We start from the raw sequence: 21451 nt of genomic DNA, 5'->3' as shown, positions 1-21451 counted from the left end.
AGAAAACGCTCATCTTCCCCCAAGTTCCGATGAAGAGCACGAAACAGGAATCGAATTTGAAGAGGAAAGTGATGCCATTTTAGAAATCGATGAAACTGAATGTACAGGATATGGGGAAAGCTACAACAAGACCAGAAAAAAAAGATTGGTTGGAATGCATAATAAGCCGGAAGTGGTTCCACGAAAATTGCTCTTCTTGTGCATACGCTTGCCAAAATTGTAGTAAAAGCGCATTTAATAACAAGTAAATATTAAGTAACCATTCATTTCTTTCTGTTATTTTTACGTTTTACTAGTGCAATTTCATTTACAATATGTGGCCATCTCTCCCAAGTTACATTGGCCAACTCACCCAACCCAGTGGGGATAGATGGCCAATTGCTACTTTTTTTTTGTAAGAATAAAAAAAATGTTTCCCTTAGCATTTTTTCTGAATTTTTTTCCTTATCTTATGTTTGTGAGCGTATGAGGTTTCCAAAAATAATAATAAAGTAAGCCTAGCCCTAACCAAAATTTTGCAGGCACCCTCCAAATAAAATGGTGGCCATCTCACCCGACTTTACCCTATAATATTTGCTTGTTGCAACAATAGTTGCAGTTGTGAATTTCAATAAAAGATTTTAAAAAAAAATTAATCTGATAAATTCCCAAATTTAAGAGAAATTAAAAATAAGAAGAAAAAAATGCAATATAAATTATACTAAAATATAAAGTGTAAAGAATATCAAGCTAGAAATGTGGAATATCTGTAGAGATTTCATCCAACACCGGCTACCAAGCTTCACTGAGTTCTTAAAGATATTTTTCTAAAACGATGTGGAGTAGAACTTATATTATGGATGCCTTTCTCAACTCCGTTAGTTTTTCTTTATTTTGTGTCTTTTTTTTTCCATCTTTCTACGCTCTCATGAATGTTTCAATAGCAAAATACCCCGATCGAGCTTTAGTCTTAATATATTCCTGCTCTTTTCATGAAGCCAGGGTAATCAATAATGGAAGGTGATGTATATATTTTGGGGAAAAATGTTATTCACATTTGATATCATATGAAGTCATAAAGCCTGAAAAGAAATCACTTGCCTAAGAGGCCAATATTTGCTTTTAGTCAATTTTTATACAACCTTAAATTGTATAAATTCAAGAAAATTCTGGAAAAATAACGAAAATTAATTCTATCAGGGTCACTGGTTGATGATTTCAGTCCTGTGGATTATTACGTGCAATTGCCAATGCTAATACAAATTTAGCGTGTAAACGCAATGCTAGAAATCCATTTATTTGCTTAAAAATTTTGAAAATCCACTCTCCCATCGATATACAAAACCGTCATACGCTGGGGTCTTGAGAGGAATGGAGAGCGGTCACAGTGGAGGTGAATGAAACCCATAAAAGAAGTCTCATAATTCTCATTGTCTCATAATTCTTAAAAAAAAAAAATCAATGCTAGACAATTTCTTTAAAATCGATGTTTTTGGATTATGTTAGATATCGATTTAATAACTTCCTTTAGATTTCCTTTTATTTGCCACTATTTCGGCAAATTTGACAAAAATTATTTGGTTAGCATAATTTTTATTTAACGTTTAATAATTTCTCAGACATTTTTTAAACGTTAGAAGTTTGAAAAACACTACGTCCACAAGAAGACTGTCTTTTTTAGCTCAAGCTTAGAATGTATATGGGAGAATGCAGAAGTTGGTTGTAGATGAAAAGAAGTGATAAGAATATTCGGATAGATTCGTAAGGAGATGCTTTACTACAAAATTTGGGGAAAAAAATGAACACTGGCAAGAGCCAAACAAAACAACCACGTTACTGAGGACGGACTACCTCTAGTCGCCTCCGTCCACGTTACTATGAGGTTTCAATTGTTCATTCGTACTTTTTTACCTCTCTTTTCCAGTATGACAAGCGCAAGATGAACACCCTTATTTTTTCATTGTTAGTCTGAGATAACTTTCATATCCCCAATTTTTTCATTCTCTCAGCGTTCTGTCCATTTCTATTTAGTCGATAGAAATCAAGTAGTAAAATGAAAAATTACTTACACTACATGTTGGAGAGAGACCATACTTCTGTCGGATAAATTTTTTAAGATGAGCCATTTTAAATCCAGCAGGACACTGCAGGTACCTCTTGGTACCATTATTATTGGTTTCCTGAAATAGAGAATAAGTCCATATTTATCTTAAAAAAAAATTTTAACATCACGAACAAAAAGATTCTATAAATAGTAACTTACCGTCGTCGAATTCGAGTTCTGACTGGGGCTGGTATTATTATTAGACCACTCTTCTCGTTCGCGTTCTCTGCAACAAAGAAATAAAAATAAACATTATGAGTTCCAAATTTGAAATAAATGCAAATATGTACAATAAAAATACAGATCGTTTGGTGATCATCTATTGAATTTTAAATTATAATACCTCCCATTCTTTTTTTAGATTAACCCTTTTTAAATATAAACTTTTATCTAATGAATTACATGAAAGAAGATCGTGGCGAGAACAAATGAAACCTAAAACACTTTAGATATGACAAGTTCCGAAATTCCGTTAACCGAAAAATAATTGTTTAGGGTTCCTTTGGGCCCAAAATGGAATATTTTGAAAATGGTCCTTAAGTTTGTGAACACTTTATGGTAAATATTACAATCTTGCGGAAGCGCTTTGTGTGATTGACAAGAAATACATTTCTTTTAGCGCAACCAACTTAGTATTTTTTTGGTACATACGAAGATGGTTGTTATTACATAGGAGTGGACTTCTGCATTGTACTTCCTACCAGAAACGAATTTTGAAGATTTAACTCCATCGCAATACTTTCTCTTAGAAAGAGAATCTAAAATTTGTCTCTAAATTTTATAAAAATTGTTTTCTTAGAGCACCAGCTAGAACAAAAAGAAGCGTAGACTTAAAGAGTGAGATAGTAGATAAAGGATAGGTTTGTACAAGGGCTTTTGAAGGTAAGTTAGCGAGGTCAAGACAGGATGTGGCGCCAGACCATGACGTCATCTCTCACAGTATCCCCACCACGTGGCACCACACTCTGCATCTATCCCACTACCGAACAGCTGGTCGGCCCGTGTTTGACAGTGTTTGGCAGCCCACTTCGTATAACCACCAACTAGCCTTTATACTAACGTACCAATTCTAACTGCTAGCTTGGATTATGCATTTTAACGTGGATACTGTAAATAATTGCCTTACTAGTTAAGCCTATTATATCATCGTTTCGAAATACATGACAAAAAGGAAATCACTCATCAGGAGGCTAACTTGGAAAGCAATTATGTTTTTGAAAATTAAAATATTAGTTCGATCTCATGTCGATTTTCTATTCTAATTTTGTTTTACTAACTGTACATTTAGCTTAGGATTAACTGTTGCTTCAGGCTAGTCTATCTTCTACCTGCCTTCTTGGGACCTGCCTGTTCCACCACTGTAAGCTTTAATACAGCTCTAAATTGAGTACCTCTCTGATTATAATAAACATCATTAGAATTATCCGGGCAAGGAGAGAGCCTAAATTCACAGTAAGAAAGACTGCTCAACTTGGTTGAATTGCAAAAGGCACAGCGCATGATCAGTCGGTATGACGTATCACAAACTTCTTCTTATATCTTCTCATCTCTTCCAATATCTCTTATTCTGTCAGGGTTTAATATACCATGTTGCCATTCGTAAATCCCTGCCAAAGCCGGGTCCTATTACCAGTATTTCGTCCACTATTGAGGTCTCTTTTGTTTCTCTGAATCATTCAAACTTCAGACGGGTGGTTGGTCCCTATATACCCTAGGACAAAGAGTTCTAAACTGTTATTCGGTTGCCGGAACCCCTAGATGAGTTAGCTTTGGAGTTCCATCCACCTCCAAGAAGTTCAACAGCTGCACCCGCTGGTCTCCAGCTCTGCCTTTTAGCTTGATGACATCGGTTCCTCCGACAATTACTGTCTTCGGCCTCATGCCTATACTGATAACGCTGGTGCCCACCATCAGAGATGTTTTCGACATTCCTTTCGGTCTATTCCTTTAGTCGCCTCTGACGACTTCCTGGAAGGGAGCGGGGCCTATTCTAAACCCAGGGATTTATTAAACGTAAACACACAAACAATAAGTTTAAATTGAGACAATAAAATGCTCCAGTGTAGTAGTGTAGACAAAGTTGTCACATTATAGGTATCAGTGCAGCTGCTAAGATGGATTCTTTAATTAGCTGAACACATGGTGGCTAATAACATGGTGGCTCAGTGAGATCTTAATTATAACCTTCTCAATACTGAACAAGTTCTGATCAATGGCCCACCTTACTAAAGAAATCCGACGTCATCTTTAGAATAGTAGCTCTCGACCAAAACCAAAGAACCCTGCATCTGGAACTTCCTTTGCTCCAACCGCTATTGGCATTTTTTCTTAATAGGAGATATCATATAGTATCATTAACCTATAGTTTTCGAAGCGTACGTTCATGGGTTGTTGGTACTCAGCATTGCGTTCATACCTCAAGGTAGGGTAGATTACCATTGCTTTTCTTAGATTACTGTTCAAACGCTAACATCGTGCCCTGTTGACCCCACGGTATAAACCACAAACGTCTTTCCAACATTCGAATATCCTAAGCTTAAAAGATCCATTAGATTATGGTTAAGTCGTTGATGACCGAGTTACGAAGAGCAAGTTAATTGTTTCACCGACTCTATCTCTAGACTTTATAAATCTCTAGACGTTAATTTAACCTTCCAGACTGTTATAAATGACCTTACTGTGTAAAATTTGTGAAAAGTATCAAATCTTATTCCAAGAATATTTACAGTAAATAAAAGTTCTAATTCTAAAAGGATCATTGTTCCAAATTTTCTCGAAATTGTTGTATTGTTATCACTAAGATTCAGAAAATTGTTCTCTACTTCATCTGACTAAATTTAACAGGAACAGAAGCGATCCCAGATCCTTTGAAAAAGAGCATTTGAAGGTTCTGCACATTTTTGCAAACTACATTATATCCTCCTAGATCTGAAACATTTCTCTAGATCTGAAACAGCAACAAAAATGTCTATTTCCAAATAATATTCATTCTAGGAAAATGTTTACATATCCTTATGATTGTAGTACCAAAACGGTTCTAGTCCACCGTACTGATCCAAAAGCATCTTTATCCAAAAAAGAGGTCTTATTAGAATTAATTAATATAATTAATTATTACTGTAATCGAACTTTAACATATTCCTGAGATATTAAAGAATTTTATCATGGGATAAATTTTTGAAAAAAAACCTCTTCTGCGAACTATAAAAATAATGAGTACACAGTTTTTCTTAATTCCTTCCTCCCAAAAATTATCTTTTGGATGGGGTTCATTTTAGAAATGGACGCCACAAATTCTTGATAACGATCTCATCTCTACGGATAGATTGGTTAAGTTTTTAACAGATTCTGTCTGATACGATCAAATAATTTATTCAAGCGAAATAAACTAAAACTAAGAAGTACTCAAACAATTTCTCTGACTATAATTCATTACAATTTTAATTTTAAATAACAGCAAACACCTAGCCAAACTGTACAATTGAAGGAGCTCAGGTGGAATTAATTTAATTATTGAAAAGTTAAAAGATTTTTTTTTTGTAAAATAAGTGTAAAACATTTTGAGGCGAGTTGATCAGACTCCTTCTTCTTCTTCTAATTTTATAGTTTTAAAAAATTATTCCCAATATAAAATACAAAACAATCTTCGTTCTTTTTATTTGAAAGAAAAAAAACCTCTTCTGCGAACTATAAAACGTAGGAAGTAAAATATAAAAAAAAGTTTGTAAAAGTAGAAAGTTTCTAGTGAAGCCAGCAAGGTATCGATCGTAAAGCGGAGGGAGTTAAGGTCTCAGTGTATGGCAGCCAGAGGGGCTTCAACAGAGCTCTCCTAATTTGGCAGGCAGGGCTAAATCCAACAACATCAGCCGGGGCAACAAGGTCTATCTTCAACACTATTGTGTCTCGCTAACGCAGTATCTATTTTATTTATTTTTATTTTATTTAAAAGTTTAATGTTATTTTCGTTAGACAAGAAAGAAAAATAAGAATTTTGATGATTTAAGGTTGCGCAAGTATCCAATTAATTATTTATTTTCTCCAGCTAGAAATTTTACAACAAAATTTGTAAACCGTTTTGTCAAAATTAAAATTATAACTCGTTATTATGCACCTAGACATCTATCTGCATTCATCTTAAGATGGAAAACCCAGAAATGAAAAAAATTGTAATATACAGCGCAGCTAATGACTGAGATAGAAAAGTTGTGAATGCGTGTTATATTTTAACTAATCCAAAGTTCTTGTTACATCCGTAAGTGCATATGGCTCTGAATTTAAAACACTAGTCACTCTAGTCATTAAACATATTTTGACAAACTGCCAAACTTAACTACTCACTTAGGACTTCATACGGACTGCCCAACAAAATGAACGAATTTTCTGCAAGATAACCTTTTAACCTCTACAACAATGGTTCTTAACCTTTTCATAGACGCGGAACACAATTATATGTATATATTTATCTCGCAGAACACTAACATTAAATAATTTGAAATTCGGTATTTAGCAAGAACTTAAAATTAAAATCAAATTAAAAAAAAAGAACAATTTTTTGTTTTCGTATCTTTCCTAAGTTTCTAAACTTCAATAAATTTAAAATTGAAATTTCGCGGAACACTTGGACCATATTCGCGGAACACCGGTTAAGAACCACTGCTTTATATCTTCTAAAATTATAGATCTGTGCACAAAATAACTATAGTTTATAATTGAGAAAAACAAAGTGCACAAGAGAACAAAATTTCATATCAATACGTGCTTCACAGTGGGAGATATAGAACGGCCATAATTTTACAGAATTACATGACCCAAAAAATTTTCAACCCTTTATATTTTCCACATTTATAGATCTGTTCACAAAATAACTATAGTTTATAATTGAGAAAAACAAAGTGTACAAGAGAACGAAATTCCATATCAATACGTGCTTCACAGTGGGAGATATAGAACGGCCATAATTTTACAGAATTTCATGACCCAAAAAATTTTCAACCCTTTATATCTTCTACATTTATAGATATGTGCACAAAAAAACTATAGTTTATAATTGAGAAAAACAAAGTGTACAAGAGAACAAAATTCCATAGCAATACGTGCTTCACAGTGGGAGATATAGAACGGCCATAATTTTACAGAATTTCATGACCAAAAAAATTTTCAACCCTTTATATCTTCTACATTTATAGATGTGTGCACAAAATAACTATAGTTTATAATTGAGAAAAACAAAGTGTATAAGTGAACAAAATTTCATATCAATACGTGCTTCACAGTGGGAGATATAGAACGGCCATAATTTTACAGAATTTCATGACCCAAAAAATTTTCAACCCTTTATATCTTCTACATTTATAGATGTGTGCACAAAATAACTATAGTTTATAATTGAGAAAAACAAAGTGTACAAGAGAACAAAATTCCATATCAATACGTGTTTCACAGTGGGAGATATAGAACGGCCATAATTTTACAGAATTTCATGACCCAAAAAATTTTCAACCCTTTATATCTTCTACATTTATAGATATGTGCACAAAAAAACTATAGTTTATAATTGAGAAAAACAAAGTGTACAAGAGAACAAAATTCCATATCAATACGTGCTTCACAGTGGGAGATATAGAACGGCCATAATTTTACAGAATTTCATGACCCAAAAAATTTTCAACCCTTTATATCTTCTACATTTATAGATGTGTGCACAAAATAACTATAGTTTATAATTGAGAAAAACAAAGTGTACAAGAGAACAAAATTCCATATCAATACGTGCTTCACAGTGGGAGATATAGAACGGCCATAATTTTACAGAATTTCATGACCCAAAAAATTTTCAACCCTTTATATCTTCTACATTTATAGATGTGTGCACAAAATAACTATAGTTTATAATTGAGAAAAACAAAGTGTACAAGAGAACGAAATTCCATATCAATACGTGTTTCACAGTGGGAGATATAGAACTGCCATAATTTTACAGAATTTCATGACCCAAAAAATTTTCAACCCTTTATATCTTCTACCTTTTTAGATCTGTGCACAAAATAACTATAGTTTATAATTGAGAAAAACAAAGTGTACAAGAGAACAAAATTCCATATCAATACGTGCTTCACAGTGGGAGATATAGAACGGCCATAATTTTACAGAATTTCATGACCCAAAAAATTTTCAACCCTTTATATCTTCTACATTTATAGATGTGTGCACAAAATAACTATAGTTTATAATTGAGAAAAACAAAGTGTACAAGAGAACGAAATTCCATATCAATACGTGGTTCACAGTGGGAGATATAGAACTGCCATAATTTTACAGAATTTCATGACCCAAAAAATTTTCAACCCTTTATATCTTCTACCTTTTTAGATCTGTGCACAAAATAACTATAGTTTATAATTGAGAAAAACAAAGTGTACAAGAGAACAAAATTCCATATCAATACGTGCTTCACAGTGGGAGATATAGAACGGCCATAATTTTACAGAATTTCATGACCCAAAAAATTTTCAACCCTTTATATCTTCTACCTTTTTAGATCTGTGCACAAAATAACTATAGTTTATAATTGAGAAAAACAAAGTGTACAAGAGAACAAAATTCCATATCAATACGTGCTTCACAGTGGGAGATATAGAACGGCCATAATTTTACAGAATTTCATGACCCAAAAAATTTTCAACCCTTTTTATCAGTGGTTCTTAACCTTTTTATAGACACGGAACACAATTATATGTATATATTTTTCTTGCGGAACACTAACATTAAATAATTTGAAATTCGGTATTTAGCAAGAACTTAAAATTAAATTCAAATTTAAAAAAAAGGAACGATTTTTTGTTTTCGTATGTTTCCTAAGTTTCTAAATTTCAATACATTTAAAATTGAAATTTCGCGGAACACTTGGACCATATTCGCGGAACACCGGTTAAGAACTACTGCTCTACAATATAATTTAACAGACAAATTGGTTAACTCCACTTTCTGAAATATCTTAAATTTCTGTGTCATAACATTTGGTTCAGTCATAGCTTTTTATATTTATAATAAATTTCCCAAATAATAAAGATTAGCACCTTCAAACGATGAAAAAGTTTTCGGCCATTGAATAATAAATAATTTATTTCAGAATTCATATTGATTAATTCCGCGCTCTAATTTTAATCTTTACAATAATTCATCACAAATTCAGTGGCAGGCGCTACATGATAATGGTAAATTTTTTGAATTTATGTCATAAACATAATTTTTTAAAAAACAATGTACATTATTTTATGGTATTTCTCCATTTTTTTGTTGTATGGTGTTAAATCAAGTTGTGCTCAAATATACATCGAAAATTTTACAATGCTGCTAGAAGAATGTAACGTACGATTTTTTGTCGTTAATACTTAAGTATAAAGCTCATCTAACAAGAACGGATAACCTTATTACTGCTTTTTTTTTAGGTAACAAGAAGCTTTAGTAAGCTTTGGAACAATAAATAATGTAGAGAACATATGGAATGAAATAAGAAGGGAGTAGATTACCATATACCTGCGCTAATTGATGACGAGGGTAATTCAGAAAGAAGCAGGTATATGTATGCATTGAGTTAATAATATAGCTAGGATGCACCTACTCCCCTCTCCACCTCACCCTAAAAAGTATTCTCATTGCAGTATGATGGTTCATTTTTAACGTATGAGAAGAGTTGAATAAATAATAATAAAGAGAGGGCTGGAAGAAAAGCTCTAACTTAGAAAAAGCGGGAGTTACAAAAACATGATGAGGGGGTTGACGAAGCCAGCTGATAGTACCGAAGGCACGCCAGCTGCTATATTCTGTGTTGGGTCAGCTTCTACTCTGCCAATATACTACATAATGCAGTGGTACCCGGGGCCTAATATCTCCCGCTAGCATTGCTTCATTTTTTTCTAGACAGACGCCATAACAAGGCGCACCCATATCCTACCTGGTACACTCCTAGTCGGCTGTATAATATAGGCGGATCATATCAAGATACAGCACCACTTAATAAAAGTTCTTATAGATTAGCATTAGAAGCTAACAGTTATTAGAGATAAGAATGCTGTATCGTAAATTTGTTCCTTTAGTGCAGAGAAAACAAACGAATCCATACAACAGGTCATCAACCTTTACAACCAATACTAAAAATCTCTTTCTTCATTAACTGTTTAAAATTAAATGCCTGATTATCCTCAATATCTTGGAAGCATGCCTTAGTAAGTGGAGAATCAAGCTTTATCACCTAAAAGTCCGAACCTAGAGTACTCAAATTAAAGCGAAAACCTCTAACTGCCACACATTTCAATCACAGTACCGATTCTTACAAAAATTCGAAACCCCATAGTTCACCACTATAACTAACCTAGAACTTTTGACAAGAAAACTACTGGGCAAACATGCGAAACTGACATTGGGCTGCCCAAAAACAAGCTATATTATTCACTTCTAGCTCCTAAATAACCCAGATGTTTTCTAATCTATACCTCATACAATCATTAGAATCCAAAATTCAGCCACTCTATTCAATTCTTTCTTCTACGACTCTAACCACTCATGATAACCTCAAAATTCACTTCGTTTATCCAAAATTCCATTTCCAATTATCCTCTTACATCCATTATCCATACTCCAAGCCCTCTCAACCACAACTCTCTCTACTGATACTTCTCGCAACCAACTGTATTATAATAGTGACCAGCTTTCTAGCGTGACAACGTTGAGCTTTCCCGCTATAATGGCATATATAATATAACGTCTGACATCGCTGGATAGCCAGTGTATGCTTGCATGTCTTCAGGCCCACTGCGTAATCACTTATAGACTATTATTTGTCATTAGACAAGGTATTTGTATGTAGCACATATAAAAGTAAATTTCATTTTAGAAGCGGACATATGATTGCTCTTTTAGAGCGAAATGTACACCTTTAGGAACATATTGATTTAATTCACATCCGGTCTCTTTAAAACAAATTCTACGTTAAAACACAAAATTTTTTATTTTTATTTTGGCAGAAATTCGAAATCCAAAAGAAGTTCAAACACGAAGCTTAGTTTTTCGCTTTTATGCCGTTTGACATATTTTATTTTCACGTAAACATATATCTGTAAATCATTATTTTCAATAAAAACTTAATCCGCTAAAGTAATAACGGTAAACTTTTAATGAATCAAAGAATTAAAAAAGCGTTCGTGGATATTTCCAATCTGGATCAATGGATGGCAAATCTTATTAAACTACTAAACAAGGTATTAACTAAAAAAAAAAAAAAAAGAATGTGCATCCGAAAACTGCACAGATCAATCCTGGAACGTAGAAGTCAGCGCCTTAGAAGTCAATACTGGAGGAAAGATGGTAAGAATGTAATAGTGAACAATAGTTACTGTAGTGGCATGGAAATTGGCCTGGCAATATGTTCGGTCCCTATTCAACAAATGGCTAAAGTAATATAACAGGAAAAGAAGAAATTGCAAATGCTTCAGGAAGGGAAATGAAAAATAGGACAAAATAGGGAGTCTATCATTGTGAAAGAAAATATTTGTTAAAAAGAATTTCCTTTTAGTTAATAATATGTCCTCATCTTGTTGCGTTTTTCTCGCTTTGTAAGTAAGCGCTATTAAAAATTGTTAATATTAGCCTATTTAAGTTTTAGCCTATAAAACAAAGCTACACAAAGTAAAAGCACTTGCGTAAACATTTTTGTGATTTTTATAAAACTCTGAAATCTCTCGAAGGCCACAAAATGATGGATGTAAACTTGAGAAATCTTTCTCTTTAACACTAGTTTAGCGAAAAATTTGAATAAAAATGAATTCGTACTTCTTCATTAAGGGCTAAACAAAGTTGAGAAAGGATATTCTCTCCCCGGTAAATCCTTTTGAGCTGGAAATAAGGGAGACAATATATCTTAATGAAGACAGTGGTAAGTAGAGACAAGTGAATCTAAAATTAAAGAAATATATGCAGTTCCTATTCCGGAAATAATGGTCTTGGTGTCCCTTTATGGTTAATTCTATAATCTTCTTAGGTTGGAGGCATCCTTTCATTCTTCTCCAATCCATATTCTCCTTGCCGAAAATTCCCTTCAATCCTGGGAAATCCAATTACCTAGAAAAAAGTCTCACTGAGCAAGGCTATCGAGACTTCTCGGGTACAATCCCACGTACTTCCACCAATTTATAGCTCCACAATACAGCTTGCTTAGGGCACACCCTAACTATCCGAAACTAGTCTGAACTCTTTACAATCACCCTGTGACTTCTATAACCGCTAAACAGCATTTATTTCTCCAATTTTTTCGGCCAGAAAGAACGAGGTAGCACTCTCAAAAGCCTACTTTTCTATCTTGTCCAAACCTGCGGCTCCAGAGGCAGACTAGTTTGCTTCTGCCAGGTATAACATCTTTTGCCTTATTAGCCCTAGTGGTGAACCCATTCAAGACTAACTAACTGTCTTAGACTATAAAATTCAGTTCATATTTCTCCACTTATCTTCAATTTTAACTTAACCTGCTCTGAATGCCTTTTTGTAACCTAGTAGTGCGGACTAAGGAGTAATTGGGTGTGGCTAAAGGTGGCAATGCAGTTTAATTACAAAGTGAATAATGTTTTTTATAATTAAATAATGTTTTCCAGTTCGCAGATTCAAGAATTGTTAATGTTCAATCTCAAAACTGGTGTACGAGAAAATAGTATTTGTTATCTTTTTCAGAGCAAAATTCGCTTTCTTCTGTTTGAGAAAAGAACTGATTGATCAAGGATGAATACAAAGTTAAGCTAGAGGAGAACAAAATGCCAACATTTAAATAAACTATTCGAAAATACGAATGCAATAATAAAGTTTTTTGATTACATATACAACGTTAGGAGAAGTTGAGGACATCCTAAATAAAGAGAAACTTCTGGAAGCCCAGCTCTTGCTGCAGGAAGAGATGGTGAGTAAGAAGCTAAGAGAGAGAAGTATGTACTAGTTAAGCGAGGTGCCAAGTGGAAGTGGGACAAGCCAGATGTCCATGTCGAGGTCTGTTCAGCGCCGAGGACCACAATAGTACGGGCTACGAAACACCTGCCGAGGTCGGTACATCCCCCCACTACACCGTGCTAATGGTTTCGGTATTTTTTTTTTTGTTTTCTTGCTTTTTATTTTTATTTTTATTCATATCTAATTTACTGTGACGTAGAAAATTATTATTTACATTTTCGTTTCCGTACAGTGCCATAAATTCATTAATAATCGCCATTATTACAGTAATTATATACATTATCCACTAATTGATAGTAATTTACACATACTTCATTTTGAAAGAAAGAAATGGGAAACCTTCCCTATTCCTAATTTTCAGACTAATTACAAAGAAAGTGGTTATATTGTGGTCAAAATTGGTAGTTTAAAAATAGGCCCCGCTTAAAAATAGGCGATTACTTTACTTTACTTTACTTAATAATTCGTAAAATAGTGTTCTCTCTTGTGCAGGCCTCCTAATTTTATTAAAAATAAAAGCTGAAGTACGTAATTTATCTTAAATTTTTTTGAGAATTTAAGAAACTTACACGACTAACATGTTAAGAATTCCAAACCAAAATTTATTACTAAATTTCTGAATCAATTTTGAGGAAATTGGTATTAGTCAATTTTGTTTTTCGTTTTTTTTTTTTCTCGAGAAAACTCAATTTTAGAATTTCTGAGTAGAAATCTGTAAATTTCTTATTGGTCACCAAGAATTTAATAGTATTAATTTAGTTAGTTTGTATGTACGCAATTTATTTAATAATATATTAATAAATACAAAACTTCCACTCCTGCGGGAAACCCTCTGCTAGTGCAGCAGAAGAAGAAGAAGAAAGAACTCCCCGGGGTCGTTCTAGAACGGACGCACATACACGACTCTTAGAAGTACACGGTCTCATTAGCGGCAATTCCTACATTTCTTTCATCTCTTATTCTTACCTCCAATTATATTTTTCCATTCTTTTGTCTTTCACCAACACTGTGTTAAACTAAAAGTATTCCCTAAACATGAGTACACTCACTACCATTAAATGAACATGCAAATTTAACAAGAATATCTGGTATGGAATATAACTGAAATATCGTCATACATTTGCATTAAAAATGAATAATAATTTGATCAAACAAGATATAATAAATTTTAAAAACTGTTTATAACAACGAAATCAATTCTAGTGGATTGCTTAACTAGAATAAATTTAAAGAATTTTAAAAATTTCACGAACTAATATGAAAATAACTATGTATTTGTAGAACCCTCGGCAGAATTATGCAAAATATTTACGGAAATATACAAGAATTACTTGTTTTATATCTTTTAAACTTTAACTGATAAAAAATTTAGTAATTTATTTGGAATTTAAAAAGAATTTGATGGGAAATATCTGCTTGAAAGGATAGCGCAATCGCAAACAAATTTCTGACCAAATATCGCTAATTTTATCTGTAGTAGCTCGCATATCTTTTTTTTTTCTTTCTTTTTTGGTCTTTTATCTATCAGAGGTTAGTTTATACGGTCGTTGAGGAGAATTCGTCTTCCACTTGGTTTATGTCTCCTCACTAACCTTACTGGCTGAGATTGTGTCGGAAACAGTGAGCTTCTAGAAAGAGATAAAGGGCTAGAAGCTGGATTCGAACCCAGGATCTTCGCTTTGGATTCAAGTAACTAATCCTCTCCTTCGGAAACGTAGTTAAAATTTAAATTTTCTCGAGGGGAGAAAACCTACCCAATGGTAACACTCCCTTTATTTGAGTTAATTTCACTTGTCACATGATGAGGAAACTGCGAGGCCACTGAGGATTGCAGGGAATGGTGGAATTTTTTGTATAAGGGAACGTGCTTCTACATTGATGGAAATGAATTTTAAGGTCTCTGAGGATGGTTAAATTGGAAACGCAGAAAGGATTTTAATCTCTGAAGTTTGGAACGTTTTGTTGAACCCCAAAATTCTATTCCGTACGTCTAAGATTTTAAAATGCTACTCAGTTGTTTATTAAAAGTCAGTAACACAGAAAGTAAAGTAAAGTAATCCCCTATTTTTTCAGGCGGGGCTTAACGTCCAACTACCAATTAGGAGTCGTGGACGGAGGCGACTAGCAAACATACTTTACTATTTCTCATTTAACCATTAAATAAAATCCATGGCCTAAAGACCGGGAATCGAGCCCAGTACCACATTGCAAATTAGCTGTACAGCAGTAACACAGAAAGTAAATAAGAAAACTTAATTAATAAAATAAATTTGATATTTCTAAATTTCCTAATGAAGAACTCGGAGACAAACAAAAGTAATTCGACATTAAAACGCAATAGCTGAAACTGAATTATCTCAAAGACAAATATAAGAGTCGCAGATGGGGCGAGAAAAGAGAATGTAGACAGATGCTACTCTGAGAATGGAACATTACTTAAATGTAACACCATCGCTCTCTTAGCAGAGAGTTGTCGTTATCAAGTGCCTTAACATCAATCGAGTAACGCTTTTTTACTTCGTTTTGTCTCCTAGTATTGATTAGAACGCTATATTTAAAAAGAACATTTTTAAGATTGAGTATCTCCTCAGATTTTGAAGCACTTATAATAATAATTATTGTTTTTTTTTAAAATTTATTTCGTTATTTACAATCTGTATATACATACAGATATATACATACAATAAGTTAATAGGAAGAATAAAAGATAAATGAATGCGTGATAGGCAGGAGGAAAGAAACCACCCAGCGGTAGCACTCTCTATAGGAGAAGAATGACGTTTAGGTCTTCAGACTGCGAGGAAGTCGCGGGGCCACTGGCGATTCAGTCGGTGAGTATTGTTAGGGATGTCAGAAGAAGCGAGAGACAGTATAAGAGGAATAGAGCAAGTCGAGAGAGCAGTATGGAATTTTTGATATTTAGTCTTGGCGAGTTGGTCTATGAAGAAAATGTTAAGGTCGTGGTGAAGAGTGAGGTTAGTCACCGTAGAAAGAAGCGTCAGCTATCTGTCAGAGTAGATTTGACTGAAATGTTTGTACAGTCCGTATGTTTATAGGTTTGGCTGAACCCCACAGCTCTAGTCCGTAAGTCCACATAGGTTTGAGAATAGTAATGTACGAGTTTATTAAACGTTTGAGTTCTATGGGCAATTTGGAGCGTCGCTCAAGTAGACTGTAAAGCAGTTTCGCACGTTTTGTCATTGCTTGTCTTTTAAGTCTAGTGTGTGGGTTCCATGTGAGTCGTTTGTCTATGTAGAGCCCAAGGTAGCGCACCAGATCTGTACAAGGAAGAGGATTGCAGTTGAAGAGGACAGGTGGACAGGAGCCCCGCTGGAGAGTAAACGTGGCATTTCTGTGAGTTCATTTTTATCATCCACTTCTTTGCCCAGGATTCTGTTTAACGTAAGAGTGTCTGTAACTTGTATGAAGCTGATGAAGGATAGAATAATAGTAATAAAAACCAACGTTTTTATAGTTTAGTTTTCTCAGCTTTTAAATAACTAGAGCTTTAAAAAAAAAATCACAAACACAAAAACGATTCCTAACAACCACTTTTTTTGGACTCATATTTCCGATAAAGCTCAATTTCAAAAAATATGACTTTATCCTTCTTCAACTAATAAGACAAAATTGAAAAAAAAGAAACATAAGAAAATGAAATGGAAAACTCTAGGGCTCTAAAACTGTTGCTTTCCAAATTCATATTTAATTGAAAATTGTGAAAATAGCCTCGTTATAATAAATGTGCGTACCAAACATTACAAAGGAATGTACGTACATAAAAGAAACGTAAGGGCCAAATGACAGAGACGAATAGTCACGACAGAAGGAAATTATTAAGAGGTAATATTAGGTTTCCAACATGTATGTACCATGCAACTGGGACTTCTTTTTATATTTTATTATACAAGGCCTTTGTGATCAGTCAATGGCAAAATGCCAGAATTACCATTTTTTTAAAAAAAAATTATTAATAATGTTACATTCTTATTTGATGAAATTTCACATTTCATTATTATTTGTTGGAATAAAGGATACCTTGAAGGTATTTTCATCTTGCTCTTCGGGCAACAATATGCGAAATACTCAAAGAATTATTATTATTTAAATGCGTTTCATCATCTATGGTCACCCGAGTTTAGCTTACATTATTAAAAAAACAGGATATTGGGATCTGGAGTTAGCTATGAAGATGACCGAAAGGGGTCTTCGAGAAGGGAGGCACTAGATTAGAACCCGCAGGTACCAGGAATATAACAAGAGGTAACGCACATGAAAAAAGGTTGTTAGAAAAAGTATCAGAAGGGATCTAATCCCGGGAGGGTATAAAGAAAATTTAACAAAAGATCAGCCCTTTTCGCGAACGCCCTGAAGTTCTCAAGGAACAACAGGATCTAAGGAAAAGAATATAAACTACTCAAAAGTTGCTAAGGAATTGCAATAAAAAGATCAAAAAAAGACAGAAAGAGTTATATATTTTTTAAAATAAAAGTTGCTTCATTTGTCTTTTAATATCACATTATCTTTAACAAATAAAATTTTTAAAAACAAAGATAAAACAGGATTTAAGAAAAGCCGTGAGTGTCGCCTAACAAATTGTGGAAAACATCTCCACTGGTTTTTCCACAATTTTTTATTTTGTTAATCCAATTAATAATTTTTCAGTACCTGGTGTAGCCTCCTCTTACTCTCTGAACAGCTGAACAACGGTTTGCCATACTCAAAATAACGGCAGCTATTTCTTCTTGCGGAATTTCTTCCCATAGTAACGTTAAAACGTTAGCAAGCTCTCCGGTGTTCCTGGGTTGGGGCTGATGGTTATTTAGTCGTCTCTGTAAATTGTCCCAAATATGCTCTATTGGGTTTAGGTCTGGTGATAGTGCTGGCAGTGGTAAGTGGGTAATGCCGAGACGACGAGTTTCTTCAAGAACACATCTGGCGCGGTGAGGGCGGGCATTGATTGTCGAGAAAAACAAATTGTGGCCCAATATTGTCTCGGAAGTCTGAGACAAACCCCCGAATAATGTCATCTCTGTATCTGATCCAATTTAAAGTGCCCTGAATGATGTGTAGTTCAGTACGATTGTTGAGAGTAATTCCACCCCACACCATGACACCGCCACCGCGGTGTGCTGTTACCGGTTGGATGAATTGTGGCTCAAAACGAGTGTTTGGCCTTCTCCACACTCGTAAACGTCTGCTATCACTCGATAAACAGAATCTTGACTCGTCACTAAACAATACAAATTCCCAGTTTTAGTTCTCCCTCAACCTAGAGTTTACCCATTCCAATCTTGCTCTTCTGTGCCGAGTATCCAAAGAGGGCCTTCTAACTGGGCGATACGAACGCAAACCAACCTCTCTCAATCGATTTCTAATCGTTTGATCAGATACTTGAGTCCCAGAGGATTCAAAAAGACGATTTTGTAACTGTCGGGCGGTCAAAAAAGGGTTTCTGCGGGCATTCATCCTCACTAGGCGGTCTTCTCTTTCAGTGGTTCTTCGAAAATTCCCACCGCCATGGCGTCTTTGTGCAGTTCCAAACTCGCGGTATCTTTGCAATGCTCGGCAAACAACACTTGGCGCAATGTTCAAAGCATTAGCAATTTCAAGCTGAGAACTGGACAATTAAATTTGCCCTTTCATCACTTAGAGGTCTTCTTTCCATGATAAAAAATTAGAATTGAGAAGAAAAAAAAAGTTCATTCACTTTCAAATGCATTAGAATACTGAATCATTTTAAAGGACAAAATTAGCAATGTTTGTTTTTGCGGTTTATCAAAATGAATTAACCTTTGTACGACTAACAAGTGCATTAATTCCTTAATATAAACAAATATTGAATGCCAAAATAACGAGATAAACATCAAAACATTGTGCAAGTTAATTATATTTGATGTTATTTATAAATTCCTTAGCAACTTTTGAGTAGTTTATTTCTAAAGAATTTTTCTTTTTTTCCAATAAATACAAAATAAAATAAATAGAACGTTATATGTGACTTAACTTAAAGAACATTAACTACCTAAAGTGTAAATGTAGAAGAACACTTCTCCATTAGGAAGGTTGACAATACCTAACTAAGTTTCTGAATGGAGTTACATTCATGCGAGAGATCTGTAATGTGTAACTTTAATGGGTTACCATTTCCTTTTCAAGTTCTTGATTCAGGTGTGGCTAGATCAGTGGAAACCTCTAGCAACTGTAGTAAAAAAAAAAGGTGCAGTAATTGTTCTAAAAGAATCATCAACGGAAAGCTGTAATTGTGACCACTATCGTTAATGGCGACAGTGAGAGGGGAAAAAAAGAGAGAATTTTTTTACTAAAAATGGTTTGTTTCCAAAACTAGTTAATTGCTTTTTCGTTAGAGGTTAATCAATCTTAAGACGATATGTTTCAGCTTTTAGTGAAACAAGTAGAAGACAGACACCAGTTTCTTCAGGTGCCCTATGGGACGACTTCACGAGGAAACCTATTCCTCACGGAATTTATTTTTGCTCTGGTCAAGGTAGGCCTCAGATATGCTCTGTTTATAACTAAGCAGACAGATCTCCTTCTGACTCAGCCCAGGAAGTCCTGGTCTAAAGCGTACGCAGGCCTTCTCCTTTAAGACCTCCCCGGACAAAGCCATCACCCACTTCACAGAAAGGATTCAGGAGCATAAATTGGGTTTTAACTCTTTTCTCGTTAGGGCATCTTATTCTTTTCGACGCCAATATCCTCAAGCTGATAACTCAGAAAATTAGCCGCTTTGCAAACATCCAGAGCTACCAGTTCCACTTACAATCACCTAGTTCTGAGATACTTTATGTATAGGTTAAGCTGACCGTCCAACTTTGCGGCTAGAGATCTAGGAACTTCTTCACGGATTGTTAATATCAGAGAATTCATTTAGTTAGAGAATTGCTTTATTTGTTGGCTCATCTTTGAGGAAAAATTTGTGGCGAAATTATATTTCTTAATCCTTCTCTGGAAGCGTAATATTCCTATAAACACGTCAATAGAAAAAAAATTAAGATAACAACGAATGAGTAATATAAGAAGTTGTAACGACTATCATTAATAAAATAACTAACGATTAAGGATGAGTGCAAAAAAACAAGAACAAAGCTATTGAGATGGTCGCGTTGGGATGGTGGAAAGCGACCACCTGAGAAAGAGATGAGAATCTGCGTCCTCTTGTTACGTATAGGAGAGCTGGGAGATAAAGGAGAAGCAAGAAAGAGAGAGTAATATTGATCAGACAGTAAGGGATGGAATAGGAAACAAGGACGAGCCGTACAGAAAGAGATAGAGGGATTAAGGGAGCGTCCTTCAGTAACCATGGTAACCATATACTTGCCGTCTGCAGCACGCCAACAAAGTTAGGGGGGTGGCACCACAACTCTTGGTGGCGTCCAACCATCCAGTAGTTTCCTCGACATCCAGCGGGGTACACAGTGTGTTATCCTCGCAATGTTCAGAAATCACTTTTATTACCGACTTCGATAATATGACAACAGTTTTAATAACAGGATATAATAATTATAAGATGCTCATTTCTGAATTTCACACGACTCCAAAGACTGAAACTAAGTTTAAAAAGCATCCTTCCAGCCACCTATTTCCTCATTTTGAAAACATATTTGACTGATAGACATTTTAGAGTGAAGGTATGAACTATTCTTTCTCCATTCAGCCATGCTGACGCTGGAGTTCCGCAAGGCAGCATACTAAGCCCCATTCTGATCACAATCTACTCCTCAGACATACCTATTCAACCTCAAACTACTCTTCTCACCTATGCTGATGATTCTGCCATCTTATCTACTAACAAGATCCACTAATAGCTCACAGAAACCTTCAATCCCACCTCACCTGGCTAGAAACATGGTTCAAAAAATGGGCTATCAGAACGAAACAAAATCTCAAAACATTACCTTCACTCTTCGACGCATCACTCTTCCTCCTGTCTTTTACAAACTTATTCCTTTACCAGCAGTCAACGTGGTCCGCTACCTTGCGCTTACATGGAATCCTCATACACGACTTAAGAGAACAGAACTCAACAGACGCTTCCGACAACTGAAAAGCCTACTCGACAACAGATCAAAACTCACTCTGGACAACAAAAGACTTATATATGTAAGTATATTAAAGCCCGTCTGGGTTATGGCATCAAACTGTGGAGTTCAATCAAACGCTCAAACCCCCAAAGAATCCAGACCTTGCAGCCTAAATTCTACGATCTAAAAGTTGGACGCTCCTTTCTACCTCACCAATCAAACCATTCACACAGACTTAAACATTCCTTTCGTGCAACACAAGTTACAGAAAATTCCATCTTAACATTTAATCACATCACAATCCACTTGTACAACATCTATCTTTCAGAACACT

At 34.7% G+C, this 21451-nt stretch overlaps 1 protein-coding gene across 2 annotated transcripts in view; it reads right to left on the bottom strand.

Annotated features, from left to right (window-relative positions):
- The window catches only part of LOC141451052 (uncharacterized), a 249404-nt gene that overhangs the window by 10811 nt on the left and 217142 nt on the right, over positions 1 to 21451 (bottom strand). For both annotated transcript variants that reach the window (XM_074122073.1, XM_074122074.1), the window contains exons 6-7: positions 2243 to 2309; positions 2049 to 2159 (exon numbers count right to left, since the gene is read on the bottom strand). In XM_074122073.1, the coding sequence (XP_073978174.1) occupies positions 2049 to 2159; positions 2243 to 2309 (178 nt within the window). The remainder of the gene's footprint in view (positions 1 to 2048; positions 2160 to 2242; positions 2310 to 21451) is intronic.

The sequence above is a fragment of the Rhodnius prolixus genome, unplaced genomic scaffold, assembly GCF_049639745.1.
Source record: "Rhodnius prolixus isolate KJV_2025 unplaced genomic scaffold, Rpr scaffold_8, whole genome shotgun sequence".
NCBI lineage: Eukaryota > Metazoa > Arthropoda > Insecta > Hemiptera > Reduviidae > Rhodnius > Rhodnius prolixus.
The sequence above is the reverse complement of the archived record's forward strand: the minus strand, read 5'-3'. Positions and strand labels throughout refer to the sequence as shown.